The 19,196-nt window shown below is 42.0% G+C and overlaps 1 protein-coding gene across 1 annotated transcript in view; it reads left to right on the top strand.

Annotated features, from left to right (window-relative positions):
• Positions 1-17,711, top strand: part of Dscam4 (Down syndrome cell adhesion molecule 4) — a gene marked incomplete at its 5' end in the record, with an annotated part of 70,840 nt that extends 53,129 nt beyond the window's left edge. Inside the window, 4 exons of the mRNA XM_080267787.1 lie at positions 971-1,037; positions 1,823-2,092; positions 5,819-5,960; positions 17,447-17,711. Of these exons, the coding sequence (XP_080123913.1) occupies positions 971-1,037; positions 1,823-2,092; positions 5,819-5,960; positions 17,447-17,711 (744 nt within the window). The remainder of the gene's footprint in view (positions 1-970; positions 1,038-1,822; positions 2,093-5,818; positions 5,961-17,446) is intronic.
• Positions 17,712-19,196: the final 1,485 nt, after the last annotated feature.

Genomic DNA, 19,196 nt, shown 5'->3' with positions numbered 1-19,196 from the left:
AAAAGACAATACTACGGCTCTACATCCTTTCCATAGCACTTCTTCGTGACCAGCATCATATTCTAGTGTTAAAAAGACAATACTACGGCTCTACATCCTTTCCCTAGCACTTCTTCGTGACTAGCAACATATTCTAATGTTAAAAAGACAATACTACGGCTCTACATCCTTTCCATAGCACTTCTTCGTGACTAGCATCATATTCTAGTGTTAAAAAGACAATACTACGGCTCTACATCCTTTCCATAGCACTTCTTCGTGACTAGCATCATATTCTAGTGTTAAAAAGACAATACTACGGCTCTACATCCTTTCCATAGCACTTCTTCGTGACTAGCATCATATTCTAGTGTTAATCTATTTCTGCATCCCTTCCACAGCACTTCTTCGTGACTAGCATCGTATTCTAGTGTTAAAAAGACAATACTACGGCTCTACATCCTTTCCATAGCACTTCTTCGTGACCAGCATCATATTCTAGTGTTAAAAAGACAATACTACGGCTCTACATCCTTTCCATAGCACTTCTTCGTGACCAGCATCATATTCTAGCGTTAAAAAGACAATACTACGGCTCTACATCCTTTCCATAGCACTTCTTCGTGACTAGCATCATATTCTAGTGTTTATTTATTGCTACATCCTTTCCATAGCACTTCTTCGTGACTAGCATCATTCTGGTGATAATATATTGGCTCTGCATCCTTTCCATAGCACTTCTTCGTGACTAGCATCGTATTCTAGCATTAATCTATTGCTACAACTCAGCATTCAAGATGGAGGGATGGCAATTTTGGGCCAAACTGGCTGTATTTCAAACTATTATAAATTATACTGTATTTATTTTCTGATAATATATTTTGACTATCTCTAATATATATATTTTTTCTTTTATAGTAAATTTTGACACTCTCTCAAACTAATATATATCTTTTTCTGTCTTTTTTTTTCTTTCTTTTAAATTCCGTAGCAAAAGGAACCGGAGTACACGAAAGTCAGGAGAAAAGGCAGACGCGACCCTCATGTTGAGAGCACAGGTGGGTGGTGTGTGTGTGTGTGTGTGTGTGTGTGTGTGTGTGTGTGTGTGTGTGTGTGTGTGTGTGTGTGTGTGTGTGTGAGAGAGAGGGAGGGAGGGAGAGAGAGAGAGAGAGGGGGGGAAGGACGGAGGTTGAGATGATGATGATGATGATGATAAAGGTGGTGTGACTGTGTGTGTGTGTGTGAGAGAGAGAGAGAGAGAGAAGGGGGGGAGGGGAGGGAAGGAGGTTGAAAAGATGAGGAGGAGGAGGAATGTGTGTGTGTGTGTGTGAGAGAGAGAGAAGGGGGGGGAAGGAAGGAGGTTGAAATGATGATGATGATGGTGATGAATGTGGTGGGTGATTGTGTGTGTTTGTGTGTGTGTGTGTTAAAATGATGATAATAATAATAATAAATAATAATAATAATGATGATGATTCTCACCCAGTTTCACTTACCATTATCATTATTCTTATTATTATCATTATTATTATTAGTAGTAGTAGTAGTAGTATCATTATTATTATTATTATCATTATTATTATTATTGTTATTACTATTCCTATCATCATCATTATCATCATCATCATTATTATTGTTATTACTATTCCTATCATTATTATTATTATTATTATTATTATTGTCATCATCATCATTATCCTCATTATCATTATTATTATTGTTATTATCATCATTATCCTCATTATCATTATTATTATTATTATTATCATCATCATCATCATCATCATCATCATCATTATCCTCATTATCATTATTATTATTATCATTATTATTATTATCACAGAGTCGGACAACTTGGGCAGTACTGATTCGGAAGTCAAGAAGATCCTCTCACTACACATGCCGATCAGCGAATATGACACCCTAGGCAGCGATTCGGAGGGGCCCGGACCCCGCGATTCGCCCCCGACCTTTGCCGAGTCTGCTGGCCTGGCCCTGGCGCACATCCACCCACACCCGGCCATGGCCAAGTCCCGGCCAGACCCCTCCTCGGCCGCCCAGATCAGGAGCAGCACAGACATCTTCAAGCATCGCGTGAGGAGCAGGCAGCAAGGTGAGGCGGAGGACGAGGATGAGGTGGTAGGGTAGGTGAGATGGATGATGAGGATGAAGTGATAGGGTAGGTGAGATGGATGATGAGGTGGTAGGGTAGGTGAGATGGATGATGAGGTGGTAGGGTAGGTGAGATGGATGACGAGGTGGTAGGGTAGGTGAGATGGATGATGAGGTGGTAGGGTAGGTGAGATGGATGACGAGGTGGTAGGGTAGGTGAGATTGATGAGGTGGTAGGGTAGGTGAGATGGATGAGGTGGTAGGGTAGGTGAGATGGATGAGGTGGTAGGGTAGGTGAGATGGATGAGGTGGTAGGGTAGGTGAGATGGATGATGAGGTGGTAGGGTAGGTGAGATGGATGATGAGGTGGTAGGGTAGGTGAGATGGATGATGAGGTGGTAGGGTAGGTGAGGTGGATGATGAGGTGGTAGGGTAGGTGAGGTGGATGATGAGGTGGTAGGGTAGGTGAGATGGATGATGAGGTGGTAGGGTAGGTGAGATGGATGACGAGGATGTGATAGGGTAGGTGAGATGGATGAGGTGGTAGGGTAGGTGAGATGGATGACGAGGATGAGGTGGTAGGGTAGGTGAGGTGGATGACGAGGATGAGGTGGTAGGGTAGGTGAGATGGATGACGAGGATGAGGTGGTAGGGTAGGTGAGATGGATGAGTGATAGTGTGGGTGATAGGGGGTGGTAATGATGATGGTGATATAATAATGATAATAATAATAATTCCTTTTTTACTACCAGTCACTTTCCTCAGCTGGCCAAAATTAATCTTTCTCTTAGTGCTTCATGGAGAGAGAGAGATGTAGTGTAGTAGTAGGCGGCCTTTGTGTCTGTCTGTCTGTCTGTGTAGAGATGATGATTTTGATAATAATAGTGATGATGATGATGGTGATGACAGTAATGATGATGGTGATGTTAATAGTGATGATGATAATGGTGATGTTTGTGATGATGATAATGGCGATGTTTGTGATGATGATGACAGTGATGGTGATGATGATGATGATGACAGTGCCCCTTTATCACTAAATACTATGAACCTGTAATCTCTCGCATTATACTACTACTACTACTATACTACTGCTGCTACTACCATCACTACTACTACTGCTACTACAACTACTACTGTTGCTGCTGCTGCTAATAATAATAATGATAAACTTGTAATCTCTCTCTCTCTCACCTCTGCTTATCCATGTAATCCCAGTCTCTCTCTCTCTCTCTCTGCTTATCCATGTAATCCCAGTCTCTCTCTCTCTCTCTCTCTCTCTCTGCTTATCCATGTAATCCCAGTCTCTCTCTCTCTCTCTCTCTCTCTCTCTCTCTCTCTCTCTCTCTCTCTGCTTATCCATGTAATCCCAGTCTCTCTCTCTCTCTCTCTCTCTCTGCTTATCCATGTAATCCCAGTCTCTCTCTCTCTCTCTCTGCTTATCCATGTAATCCGTCTCTCTCTCTCTCTCTCTCTCTCTCTCTCTCTCTCTCTCTCTCTCTCTCTCTCTCTCTCTCTTTCACCTCTGCTTATGCATGTCATCCCAGGTCGTCTCCAGGGCGGGATTTAGGAGTGGGCAAAGAGGCACACACATTTGATTTGATTTTCATTATTATTATTATTATTATTATTATTGTTATTATTATCATCATTATTATTACTTTAAAGATTTTTGTAAGGACAGGAATGAATATTTTGTTTACCTTTATCGCTTTTATCACGGAAATCTGCCACCAGTCCAGAGGTCGGGAAGGAAAGCATATTAAATAGTTACCCCTTAATGCAGGAAAACTTGAGGTTTTCTGTGACACATTTTGTTGTTTAAATAAGAAATCCAGCTGACTGTGTGTCGCTGAGGCTACATTAGACTGGTACTTTCAGTTTAATATTCTATATATTTATTAGGTGCTTGGAACATGAACGAATATGAGAATTTCAATTATAGATATATATATTTGTCCATTACCGAGTGCCCCGGAACGTATGCTTGTCCCACTGTTTGTTGACCAACTCAGAGGTAGTCAGAAGCAGGCTAGTTGGAGTTTATTTCAGAAATTCGGATATATTTGGAATATGTTATTGGTTTCAGTGGCTGTTCCTGTGGTTAACTAATATAACAAAGTCACTTGTGGTGTTAGTGGATGGACAGGACACAGCGAGGGGGAAGTTTGGGGGAAACACGAGAAGTAGAAAAGGGGGTAGGCCATCCAGCCCTTGTTGTCATTATTATGCTGGCAGTTATGTTTGTGGCTAATTTGATTATTTCTTATATTTTCACTCATCTTAAATGTCGGGACCAACTGCCTAGCCCCGGGCTCCGGTGCTCCTCATGGGGCAATGTAGGATTGGATGATGGATGGATGAATTTCTTATATTTAACAGCCTGACCTGTGTTACTTATATTTGATGCCATTTCGTAGGTAGGTCTAGTGTACTGTAGCTTAGCCTACATTTACTAGTTACTACATTCATTAGGCTGTCAATCCTACCGTAATTCTAATTTAATTTATAAAGGGCTAGCCTATTTTTTAAGTTGAAAAGTAATTTTGGTGGATGAAAAGGAGACCCCAAATCTTAAACTTTGACCATGTATGGTTTTATGAACCAGTTTTACCCAACCCAACCCTGCCAGGGGCACGATGGCGGTGGCAGCTGTTTGTGGTGTCTGAGTTGCTTTTGACGAGAGTGTGTAAGCCAAGAAACCATTTACAACGCTGGGTGGTAACCATATAACCAAACCATGCGTGCTCCCTACGTGTCAACAAGTGGGTTGGTGGAGGGTTAGTGCCCCTCCCCGTAAAACAAATAACTCATGAGTCAAATGGCCACCCCTTACGGGATTGTGGCGTCTGGCAATGGATGGATGGTGGTGTTCTTGGTGAAACTCGTGGCACCGGGCAACGGTAACCCAGTAATGTGGCGCAGCGATGTCGATGTAAAATCAAGATAATGTGATGGAGACGATGGGGTATTCAGATGTATATTGATCTGTTCATCGTTGTCATGTTGTTTAGTTGAATATCAAGTTTCCGGAAGTCTGGTGTTTGGATTGTATGTTACACCGTTTTTACCACATACCACACCTAACCCTGCCACAGCATGATGGTGGGGCACCTCCATTTTTGCGCTAAAGCTAAAGCAATCAGTTTACCCCTACCAAACCCAGCAAAAACCAAACAGCCACTTTCGAATTCCATTTCCAGACGGATCTCTATTAATGCCGTCTTATATTACTGTATGTTTTAAATATAATGAAATATTTGAAGCTGGCAGTTCACCCTTTGTTGCTGCAGAAATGAGTGGAATTACAAACCTGGCTAATTTTGATAGTATATAAGCTGTGGTGCATACGTCGTTGACCACCATAGTTGAGGTGCTGTATTGGGATGTAAGACATGTATTATTGCCGACGAAACCTAGTCATGTCTTAGATTGTTGGACAAAACCATTATTGGAGGTGTCAACTTTCAGTAATGTGAAGTATCTTGAAAAAATATATATTCTCCGCAAAAAAAAATGCCTGAAATTTTTCTTCATATGAGGTGGTAAATTGGTCAGCTTCAAACCTTATGAATGACGTCAACTTTATATAATTCTAAGGTAGGGCCTCCACACGTCTGACTTTGGTCTTTGCCCTCTCTCTCACTCATGTTCAAATCTGTGTAATCCCATTTAATCCCAGCCTCCCTCTCTCTCTCACCAGTGCTAATCCCTGTAATCCCCGCAGAGCCGTGTAAATCCCAGGAGAACAGCAGCTCCTCGACAGACACCTCCAGTTCGGGTCGTCGCCACCCACGCCGCGGCAAGAAGTCCACCAAGAGGCAGAGTCGCGCCGCCTCCAGGACTGGCTTTGAGGAAACGTCGTTCAGGTACGATTGATGAGGAGGAGGTGGAGGATTGAGGAGGAGGGGGAGGGGGAAGAAGAGAGGAGGAGGAAAAGGGCGCTGACTGATGATGATGAGGATGATTGATGAGGAGGAGAAAGTGGAGGTGGGTGGTGGTGATTGATGAGGAGGTGGAGGATTGATGGTGAGGAAGAGGGGGAGGGGGAAGAAGAAGAGGAGGAGGAGGAGGGCAGGAGGTGTTGGATGGTGAGGAAGAAGAGGAGGAGGAGGAGGAAAAGGACGCTGATTGATAATGGCGATGATTGATGAGGAGGAGGAAGTGGAGGGGGGTGGTGATGATTGATGATGGTGATGAGGAGGAGGAGGAAGGGTATGGTGATGATGATGATTGATGATGATGATGAGGAGGAGGAGGAGGAAGAAGGGGATGATGATGATTGATCAGGAGGAGGAAGAGAAGGATAATAATTTTGGTGATTGATGATGATGGTGACTTTGGAGTGTGGGGTGATGATGATGATTGATGATGGTAATGAGGAGGAGGAGGAGGATATGATGATGATGATGATGATGATGAGGGGGAGGAGGAAGTGGAGAATGTTGATGATGATGATGAGGAGGAGGAAGATGAAAATGGTGATGATGGTGATGGTAATGATGATGGTGATAATGGTGAAAGACATAGTTCACTGGTACAGGGGCATTAATACACTATACTCCTTTCACCTTAACTTGGCCCAGATTTTCGTCCTTTTGCAGCTTATTTCACGTAGCTCAGTGGCAGAAAAAGACAATACTAAGGTTCCGCGTCCTTCCCGTAGCACTTCTTCGTGACTTTTATCATATTCTAGTGTTAATCTATTTGGCTCTACATCCTTTATTATTATTATTATTATTATTATTATCCCTCTTGTTAGTGGACGATGCAGGCTGGATGTACACCTCTGTTTTCTACACTCATAGTACTTCTTAAACATTTTATCCTCACATCCTTAGTTGTGCTTCAATTTCCGTGATTTTGTATTCTTTATAATCTCAAATACTTGTACTTGCTTCTGGTGTTGGTAAAAACGTTTGGCGAATATAAATTATGTGTTGATTTACAGTGATTTTCTTTCCTTCGTGTTTCCTCATAGAAATATACGTTTTATGGTAATTGTTACTGAGAAAGAGTTTTAGGAAATTTCATCAGCTACATTTTGGTATATAAACATTTACTGTGGGACAATTTGGGTCGGTTTTACCTAACACTAAAGGAAATTATCTCATGATTGTGCTACAGTATGTGAGTGGTGTCTCGCACGGCCAAAGTTCTTGCTACATTATTTTCTCTCCTGCCTTTATTTATGCCTCTGTCTGCCTGATATTTAAATCACGTAATCTCAAATAGTTGCACTTGCTTGTGGTGTTGATAAAAATGTTGGGCGAATATAAATTATGCGCTAATTTACGATGTATTTTCCGTAAAGCAAAGATATCAAGGGGCAGTTTTGTTGGACGCAGCCTGCGTCGTCCAGGAACAAGCGGGTGACTTTTGCACGACTACCTAAAGTATCCAAAGGGTTATCATTATTATTATTATTATTATTATTATTATTATTATTATCATTATTATTATTATTAGGAAGAAATGCATAGGCAGTTCAACAGGAAACCACGAGATGCATTCACACTTATTATTGTTGTTATTATTATTATTATTGTTATTATTATTAGGAGAAAGCTACATATGGTTTGAAAGTTTGAATTCTTGGCAGGTCAACGGAAAAAAAATATTCTTATTATTTTCCCTTTTTTTTTTCCTAGTAGGCACAAAGACTGCTATAATCATTCATCCTGGTATTATTATTATTATTATTATTATTATCATTATTATTATTATTATCATCATTATTATTATTATTAGAAAGATACATATGGTTTGAAAGTTTGAATTCTGAGCAGGTCAACGGAAAACGAAATCATTCATCCTGGTGTTGGTAATTTCCCTACCAGGCCAGTCAAGTGAACGGGTGGGACGAGAGGCCGAGAGGGCGGGAGGCCGGCCGGGCGAGGTCAGTGTCTCTCCGCCCACTATCTATCTATCTATCTCCGTCTATCCCACCCACCCACCCACCCACCACACCCCTGCCCCTCACCTGACTCACCATTTTGCTTGTTTCTTTGTCTTTGTGGTGTTATTGTGTGATGCTACCCTCCCTACCACCACTACTACCACCACTGCTACCACAATCCTTCCCAAACCGGTATTTTTCAGTTTCTTTGTTTTTGTGGTGTTATTGTGTGATGCTACCCTCCCTACCACCACCACTACCACCACCACCACTAGTACCACCACTGCTACCACAACTACTACCACAATCCTTCCCAAACCAGTATTTTTCAGTTTCTTTGTCTTTGTGGTGTTATTGTGTGATGCAACCCTCCCTACCACCACTACCACCACTGCTACCTCTACCACCACCACTAGTACCACCACTGCTACCACAACTACTACCACAATCCTTCCCAAACCAGTATTTTTCAGTTTCTTTGTCTTTGTGGTGTTATTGTGTGATGCTACCCTCCCTACCACCACTACTACCACTGCAACCACCACTACTACCACCACTGCTTCTCTCCACCCATTATCTATCTATCTCCGTCTATCCCACCCACCCGCCCACCACAGGCCTATCCACCCACCTCTCTCACCATTTTGCTTTCTTCTTTGCTTATTGTGTGATGCTACCCTCCCTACCACCACCACTACCACCACTGCTATCACAACTACCACCACAACCACCACAATCCTTCCCAAACCAGTATTTTGCAGTTTCCTTGTCTTTGTGGTGTTATGGTGTGATGCTACCCTCCCTACCACCACCACTACCACCACTGCTACCACAACTACTACCACAATCCTTCCCAAACCAATATTTTGCTTTGTCTTTGTGGTGTTGTGTGATGCTACCCTCCCTACCACCACCACTACCACTGCTACCACAACTGCCATCATCCCTAATCTTGTAACTGTTTTTTTATATTCTTGTGTTGTTATGTGTTGCACCACCACAATCACTACCACCACACCACACCACAACCACTGCCACTACCACCACACCACACCACAACACCACACCACAACCACTACCACCACACCACAACCACTGCCACTACCACCACACCACACCACAACCACTGCCACTACCACCACAGTCACAACCACCACCACCACACCACACCACACCACACCACACAACCACCATCACAGCCACCAGCACAATCACTGCCACCACCACCATCATCATCATCATCATCGTCATTTCCACCACCACCACCATCATCATCATCACCACCACCACCACCACCACACCACCATCATCATCACTGCCACCACCACCACCACAATCACCACCACCATCATCATCATCACTTCCACTACCATCACAATCACTGCCACCACCACCACCACCACCACTGCATCCTTCCCATAGCACTTCTTCGTGACTAGCAGCATATTCTAGTGTTAATTCCATGATGTGGCTCAGGAGTCAGGATGGAGAGAAGGCAGCTTTACGCCAAGATAAGTGAACAGACTATAGCACCTCACAAAGCCAGGAATATTAGCTGTATGGGTGTGTTTCGGGTCTAAATCCATCCACGTTTCAAGTGTATTGTTGAGTTATGCATTTTCTACTCTCTCTCTCTCTCTCTCTCTCCTACTTGTTAACCCTATTTCACACACACACACACACACATTTTTCATCTCTCTCTCTCTCTCTCTCCCCCTCCTAGTTGTTCACCTCACTACACACACACACACACACACACACACACACACACACACACAGCACTTAATATGGAGAGTAATTTTAGGCCAAGTTAGAGTGAAAAGAGTATTGTCACTTTCCTCTAGAGAGAGAGAGAGAGAGAAATAGAGAGAGAGAGGGTTGGGACATGCACAGGTCCAAGGGCAGCAAGATTAAGAGTACATAATCAATTTAAAAAGTGCTCAATTCAGTGAGTGGATGGTGTCAGGCTGTTAATGCGACCGTTGCAACACTTCTTGGTCAGCAGATGGCATGCTTCATTATTATTATTATTATTATTATTATTACCATTTATTATTATTATTATTATTATTATTATTATTATTACTATTTATTATTATTATTATTACTATTTATTATTATTATTATTACTATTTATTATTATTATTATTATTATTACTGTTTATTATTATTATTATTATTATTATTATTATTATTACTACTACTATTTATTATTATTATTTGTTTTTCCTTTTTTGTAATTGTTAAAAAAAAATTGTTTTGAGACAGACAGACAATTGACAGGCTGGTAGGTAGTGTTTTTAGTTGTTTTGGTTGTTGAGTAACCCCAGTCTGTCGTGGTGAGCAGACCCGTCAACTGCAGGCAAGTAACCACCCCAGCAATGCACTGATGATGTTAATAATAATAATAATTGTAATGATAATAGTAATATAATTATAATAATAGTAATAATAATAATAATAATAATAATAGTAATAATAATAGCAATAGTAGTAATGATAATAATAATAATAATAATTATTATTATTATTTTTTTTAGTAACTTGGCCCAAAATTACCATCTCCATCTTGAACACTGACTCGTAACAATAGATTAGCACTAGAATATTATGGTAGTCACGAAGAAGTGCTATGGAAAGGATGTAGAGCCGTAGTATTGTCTTTTTATCACTAGAATATGATGCTAGTCACGAAGAAGTGCTATGGAAAGGATGTAGAGCCGTAGTATTGTCTTTTTAACACTAGAATATGATGCTAGTCACGAAGAAGTGCTATGGAAAGGATGTAGAGCCGTAGTATTGTCTTTTTATCACTAGAATATGATGCTAGTCACAAAGAAGTGCTATGGAAAGGATGCAGAGCCGTAGTATTGTCTTTTTAACACTAGAATATGATGCTAGTCACGAAGAAGTGCTATGGAAAGGATGTAGAGCCGTAGTATTGTCTTTTTAACACTAGAATATGATGCTAGTCACGAAGAAGTGCTATGGAAAGGATGTAGAGCCGTAGTATTGTCTTTTTAACACTAGAATATGATGCTAGTCACGAAGAAGTGCTATGGAAAGGATGTAGAGCCGTAGTATTGTCTTTTTAACACTAGAATATGATGCTAGTCACGAAGAAGTGCTATGGAAAGGATGTAGAGCCGTAGTATTGTCTTTTTAACACTAGAATATGATGCTAGTCACGAAGAAGTGCTATGGAAAGGATGTAGAGCCGTAGTATTGTCTTTTTAACACTAGAATATGATGCTAGTCACGAAGAAGTGCTATGGAAAGGATGTAGAGCCGTAGTATTGTCTTTTTAACACTAGAATATGATGCTAGTCACGAAGTGCTATGGAAAGGATGTAGAGCCGTAGTATTGTCTTTTTAACACTAGAATATGATGCTAGTCACGAGGAAGTGCTATGGGAAGGATGTAGAGCCGTAGTATTGTCTTTTTCTGGCACTGAGCTACGTGAAATAAGCTGCAAAAGGACGAAAATCTGGGCCAAGTTAAGGTGAAAGGAGTATAGTTAAAATTCAAATGCCTCTCCTTGGTTACTAGTCAAATTAATGCCTCCAATCTGACTACACTTGGCCATCAACTTAGCTGAGAGGGATTGTGTAGCGCTTTTAGATTAATTAGCCATAGTTGCTCTGTTGGTCATCGCTACACTTAGCATATACTGTATAGCGGGTCAGAATTTTACAGTGCACATATTTCACCGCTACTCATCACTCTTCACCACACCACATCACTTCACCACATCTCATCACTTCACTCATCACCACTCTTCACTTCACTTTTCACTTCACCACACTCATCACCACCACACCTCATCACTTCACCACACCACATCACTTCACCACACCTTATCACTGCCACTGTACACACTTCACTACCATACTCATCACACATCACCACACTCATCACATCACCACACCTCATCACTTCACCAGACCTCATCACTTCACCACACCACATCACCACACTCATCACTTCACCACACCACATCACCACACTCATCACTTTGCCACTGTACACACTTCACCACCATACTCATCACACATCACCACACCTCATCACTTCACCAGACCTCATCACTTCACCACACCACATCACCACACTCATCACACCTCATCACTTCACCACTCTTCACTACACCTCATCACTTTGCCACTGTACACACTTCACCACACTCATCACATCACCACACCTCATCACTTCACCACACTTATTCCCCTTCAGTGTGTCAGTATACCCTTAAATGTGTCAGTATACCCTTAAATGTGTCAGTATACCCTTAAATGTGTCAGTATACCCTTCAGTGTGTCAGTATACCCTTAAATGTGTGTCAGTATACCCTTAAATGTGTGTCAGTATACCCTTAAATGTGTCAGTATACCCTTAAATGTGTCAGTATACCCTTAAATGTCTGTCAGTATACCCTTAAATGTGTGTCAGTATACCCTTAAATGTGTGTCAGTATACCCTTAAATGTGTGTCAGTATACCCTTAAATGTGTCAGTATACCCTTCAGTGTGTCAGTATACCCTTAAATGTGTCAGTATACCCTTAAATGTGTCAGTATACCCTTAAATGTGTCAGTATACTCCTCAGTGTCTGTCAGTCTCTCTCTCTCACACTGTCTTCTTATGTGTTTATGTTACTGTCACTTTTTAAAATATTCTTTGTAATGGCGGCATCACACTGGGCCAAAAGTGGTTAACTGCCACCAGCTTTTGTGAGGCCAAACGGCTGGCAGCGTTGAGTTGCCGTCACGCGCGTGTGTTCTCGGGAGCTGAAACGGCTAGCAGTGTGGTGTGCTTTGGCGCTTGGTGGTCATCTGTAAACAAACTGCCTTTTCCTCAGTTCCTGCAACAGCCTCACATACTTCAGCAACCCCAGAGCCACAAGGCAGTCTACTAGAGGTTTCCTTGCCACGGGATCCATATCAAATACTGGTCACAATCTGCTTTCCACTTGTTGCTTGGAAACAAAGCAGACAGCCACTGTGCCTGGTCACCTGAGTGTCCAAGTATTTATTTTGTGTCACAAGAAAAAAAAAATGAATAAAAACCACAAGAATTAAATTATATTTACATAACTTTAGTTACAGTTTCCTTATAACAGAATATTTTATCACCAGTTACAACATTCATATAGGCATTTGGGTTCTAATTGTACCAACAAACTGTGAGTGAAAATTGTTAGCCATTTTGCCTTGTAAGCGAAATCTGGCTCACTGTGGGTCAGTCTGACAGGCGGGTCACACAACTGGCTGTATGTTGGCCACTTTTGGTCCAGTGACGCCACCGTAACGCCTTCCGCTAGTCGACAGGGAAGCATTGGCAGCATTGTGGTTATGTTGGTACTGGTTCTTCCCTTCCTCTTACGTTGGTATCAATTCTTCCTTCCTCTTACGTTGGTATCAGTTCTTCCTTCCTCTTACATTGGTACTACTACTTCCTTCCTCTTACATTGGTCTTCTTCGTTCTGTTGTTGGTCTTTCTCTCACGTCAGCCTTCTTCCTTCCTCTTACGTTGGGACCGCTTCTGCCTTGCTCATTGGTCCTGCTTCTTGCTTCCTGTTATGTTAGTACCACCTCATCTTCCTCTCACCACGCCCTCACCCTGGCCATCACTCCTTAAATTCCTCATTTATTTCCCTCGCTTTTTTCCTCGTGGTCCTTCACCCCCCCAACCCACCACCTTCCTCACTGGCCGGCCCCCTTCACCCTGTTTGGTGTTTCCTGACGATTTTTAAATAACTGGAGCCCGTTAGACGTGAGCCCCAATTAACGAGCACTGACCATCATTGCTGTCGTTGATCTTGTGTCAGGAGGAAGGGAACCTGGATGTTAGCAAGGTTTATTGAGCCTCGTTTGGGAGTTCTAGGATTATTGGAAAAGAAAAATAGTAACGAGCTAAAAGTACCTAGTAACGTGAGTGAAAGACTTCAGTTGATATTTAAACTGCTGATTCTAAAGACTTGAATATTTAAACTGCTAAACATGTATCCCATTGGCGTCCAGTGTCCTCAGTGTAGGACGGAACTGGGCATTTTCAAAATTTAATAAAGCACCCAGGGAAGGGACTTGTGAGCTTCGTGACTATGAGCCAACAGGCGGAGGGCGGTACGCTTAGCGCCCTCCCAGCAAAGTCCCCCGCACAGGAAATCTGAGAGCCACTGGGTTGGACACTGACAAATCTATCAGTTTCTTTAATAGTAAAATTTGAATAAACAAGATATAATACTGAAACACATTTGACGGAATAGTTAGAGCAGTGATAAGCCTTGTTAGTAGCTGGGTTCCTTGTCTGGCAGTAATTCGAGTGTACATCAAAGTGCTTGCAATGTGTACAGTGCAGGAGTGAACAACATTGCAAACTAGCACCCTCCACCACAACCACCACATCCCTACCACAGCACCACAGCACAGTAGTTATAGCCTTGCACACTACCACACCCTCAAATTGCACTGAACAGGAGTGTGAATGTTATGCCACAGTAGATTAAGATTGATTTGTATTTGAATTCATTGTTAGACGTTACTTTGGTGCTCTCCAGAAAGGTAAATTATGTAACTGTTGATTGTGAATTAGCCTTACTGTTATTATTAGTAGTATGATGAATTATTATTATTATTACTATTATTATTATTATTCATTACTATTCCAAATACTGTTATTCATTGTATCATTCACTGCCATGAGTAAAAGAGTTATTTTTTCCATAATCTCTAGAATTTTTGAAAACTAGCTTCCAAGGTGAGTCAGAATATCTATAGGCATCCAGAATTTAAAAATATATGTGAATCATCGGTGTGAAGGGGTTGATCTTTGAAATTTAACGGTTTTCCTCATTTTTCTTTCATATTGGCCTGTGTTTTGATTTGAATTTTGCCAACGGAAGGATATGATGCGATGTGATGCTGTCTGATTGCGTAATATTATGTTTTGGTGTGTGTGTGTGTGTGTGTGTGTGTGTGTGTTTAATATTGTTCATTATTAAAGGATGAAAGATTATATATGTGTGTGTGTGTGTGTGTGTGTGTGTGTGTGTGTGTGTGTGTGTTTAATATTGTTCATTGTTAAAGGATGAAAGATTATATGTGTTTTGGTGTGTGTGTGTGTGTGTGTGTGTGTGTGTGTGTGTGTGTGTGTGTGTGTGTGTTTAATATTGTTCATTATTCAAAGGCAAAAGATTATGTCTGTTTTGGTGTGTGTGTGTGTGTGTTTAATATTGTTCATTATTAAAGGATGAAAGATTATATATGTGTTTTGGTGTGTGTGTGTGTGTTTTTAATATTGTTCATTATTAAAGGATGAAAGATTATATATATATATGTGTGTGTGTGTGTGTGTGTGTGTGTGTGTGTGTGTTTACTATTGTTCATTATTAAAGGATGAAAGATTATATATGTGTTTTGGTGTGTGTGTGTGAGTGTGTGTGTGTGTGTGTGTGTGTGTGTTTAATATTGTTCATTATTAATATTGTTCATTATTAAAGGATGAAAGATTATATATGTGTGTGTGTGTGTATGTGTGTGTGTGTGTGTGTGTGTGTGTCTTTACCTCTGCCAACGAAAATGGAGGAAGTTATGTATCCATCTATGTCTGTCTGTTTGTCCACACGGTATCTCCAAAAGTTCTCAATGAACTTCTATGGAATTTTGTGGAAGGCTGGGCCATGGACCAAGAAAGAACTGATTAAATTGTGGGGCAGGTCCGGATCCTAGAATGGTATGGGCGGAGGTATGCGTTCTCTGAATGCTATTGAGTTTTATTATTGTGCATTATTAAGGGGAAGAATATATGTAGTTTGGAAGTCGTTGAGGCTGTTAATGCTGACCTTAACATATGGATGTGAGACTATGGTGTGGCATGAAAATGAAAAGTCAAGAGTAAGAGCAGTGGAGATGGGACTGCTGAGGAATGTATGTGGAGTACAGAGGGTGGATAGGATACGAAATAATGTGATTCGTGAAAGATGTGGAGTGAGGAAGTCTGTGGACACCAGAATCGAAGAGAGTGTACTGAGATGGTATGGTCATGTGGAGAGAATGGATAACAATAGAGTGGTGAAAAAGGTATATCTGAGCGAATTTGAAGGAGGGAGGAGGTGAGGTAGGCCAAGGAGAAGGTGGAGAGATATGGTGGATGAGTGTGTGAGGAAGAGAGGTTTGGAAGTCGGTGAGGCTAGGGAACTGACAAGAGATCGAGCTGGCTGGATGAATGTTGTGAGGAGAAGTGCATGATCAGGGATTTGGCACCCCTTTTTAACGTGGCAGCGTCCGGATTGACTCTGTCGGATACGTTTATGTGAAGCTACAGAACGTGGTGAATGTTTTTGGCGTATCCGATAGAGCCAGGATTCCGGGGGCTTGAATGATGAGTGAATGGAAGCGTGGCCCATTGACTCTATCGGATACGTTTATGTGAAGCTACAGAACGTGGTGAATGTTTTTGGCTTATCCGATAGAGCCAGGATTCCAGGGGCTTGAATGGTGAGTGAATGGAAGCGTGGCCCATTGGATTGGGCAAATTTGGGCTGTCTGGACATTGCTGCTCCTCACCCTGCCCTAGGGTGGGAAAGGAGGTCCCGATGATGATGATGATGATGATGACGATGATGATGATGATGATGATGATGATGATGATGGTGATGATGACGATGATGACGATGATGATGACGATGATGACGATGATGATGATGATGGTGATGATGATGATGATGATGATGATGATGGTGATGGTGATGATGATGATGGTGATGATGATGATGATGATGATGGTGATGATGATGGTGATGATGATGATGACGATGATGATGACGATGATGATGGTGATGATGATGATGATGATGATGGTGATGATGATGACGATGGTGATGATGATGATGACGATGACGATGATGATGACGATGATGATGACGATGATGATGATGATGACGATGATGATGATGATGATGATGACGATGATGATGATGACGACGATGACGATGACGATGATGATGATGGTGATGATGATGATGACGATGATGATGATGATGTAGTGCTAAGTTTATATTGTTTAGGATTTTTTTTTATTATTATTATACTGAGGATGCTTTTGTCCATTCCTTACTGATTATGATGATGATGATGATGATGGTGATGATAGTATTGATGATGGTGATGGTGATGTTGATGGTAGTGATGATGATGATGGCAGTGATGGTAATGATGTAGATGTGATGGGTAATGATGATGATGTAGATGCTATTCATGGTGGTGGTGATAATGATGGTAGTGATGTAGATGATGATGATAATGATGATGATGGAGATAATAATAATGATGATGATGATGGCAATGATGTACTGTAGGTGATGATGGTAATGATGATGATGATGAAGATAATAATAATGATGGTAATAATAATAATAATAATAATAATGTACTAATAAGCCTTCCTCTCGCCCCACAGTCACACACCCACCGAACGGCTTTCCTCTCGCCCGCCCCCTCCTCCCCCCCCACGCGGGTTCTCCGATGGGCGTAGCGATGGCGGCGGCGGCGGCAGTGGTGGGGGCGGGGGTGGGGGGGAGGGCGGGGCGGGGCGGGCGGGGGGCAAGAGGGCTCCGGGTCAGCCCCCTCCGCCCCCCCTGCCCTCAGCCAAGTCTCACCACATACAGAAATATTACAAGGGATCGAGGGCCAGGGGGGAATCCGGCTACCAGATTGACGTGTGAAGTGCAATCGGCTGCCAAATTGACGTGTGAAGTGCAATCGGATGCCAAATTGACGTGTGAAGTGCGATCGGATGCCAAATTGACGTGCGAAGTGCAATCGGATGCCAAATTGACGTGTGAAGTCAGTCGGCTGCCAAATTGATGAGTGATCGGCTGCCAGATTGATGTCTGAAGTTTGATCGGATACCAAATTGACGTGTGAAGTTGGTCGGGTACCAAATTGATGTCTGAAGCTTGATCGGATACCAAATTGATGAGTGATCGGCTGCCAATTTGACGTGAGAAGTGCGATCGGACACCAGATTGATGTGTGAAGTCATATTGGCTGCCAGATTGACGCCTGCAGTGCGATCGGCTGCCAAATTGATGTCAGAAGTAGAATCCGCTACCAAATTGACGTCTGAAGTGGAATGCGGCTACCAAATGATTATCCGAAGTGGTATCCGGCATGAAATTGACGCCTGAAGTAGAATCTGCTACCAAATTGACGTCTGAAGTGGAATCTGGCTACCAAATGATTATCCGAAGTGGTATCCGGCATGAAATTGATGCCTGAAGTGGAATGCGCACCCAAATTGACGTCTGAAGTGGAATCCAGCTACCAAATTATTATCCAAAGCACGCGCTTGGTCTCCGGATCTGTGTGTGCGATGGAGAGGGCATCCAAACCCACTTGAGCCCACGATAGAGAGTTGTATTTCATTCTTGTTGTCTCTGAGGTGGTTTTATTCAGAGGTTTGGTAGAGACGAGGGTACACACAAACAGCACTAAGACCCACCGACCTACTGACAACCCTGTACTATTAGCAGTGTCTTTATTATGAGTTATCTTTATTATGAGCATTGTCTTTATATGTAGTGCTGCCTACTTCTTCCTTCACCTTTATCATTCTTTTTCTGTGCCTGTCCTCCTCTCTTCCTATTTCTCACCATCATCCACTCACTTGATGTAGTGCTGCCTACTTCTTCCTTCACCTTTATCATTCTTTTTCTGTGCCTGTCCTCCTCTCTTCCTATTTCTCACCATCATCCACTCACTTGATGTAGTGCTGCCTACTTCTTCCTTCACCTTTATCATTCTTTTTCTGTGCCTGTCCTCCTCTCTTCCTATTTCTCACCATCATCCACTCACTTGATGTAGTGCTGCCTACTTCTTCCTTCACCTTTATCATTCTTTTTCTGTGTCTGTCCTCCTCTCTTCCTATTTCTCACCATCATCCACTCACTTGATGTAGTGCTGCCTACTTCTTCCTTCACCTTTATCATTCTTTTTCTGTGCCTGTCCTCCTCTCTTTCTATTTCTCACCATCATCCACTCACTTGATGTAGTGCTGCCTACTTCTTCCTTCACCTTTATCATTCTTTTTCTGTGCCTGTCCTCCTCTCTTCCTATTTCTCCCATCTTTCCTGTCACTTCTTATTGCTTTTCTTTCCTTTACAGGTGGCTTTACATTGAGTGACAAGCCAAATGGTTTCCTGTAAGCC

Source organism: Coenobita brevimanus, chromosome 3, assembly GCF_032717465.1.
Source record: "Coenobita brevimanus isolate Jiangsu-jjx chromosome 3, ASM3271746v2, whole genome shotgun sequence".
In the NCBI taxonomy this organism is placed as follows: Eukaryota; Metazoa; Arthropoda; class Malacostraca; order Decapoda; family Coenobitidae; genus Coenobita; species Coenobita brevimanus.
This window is presented reverse-complemented; position numbering and strand designations above follow the sequence as displayed.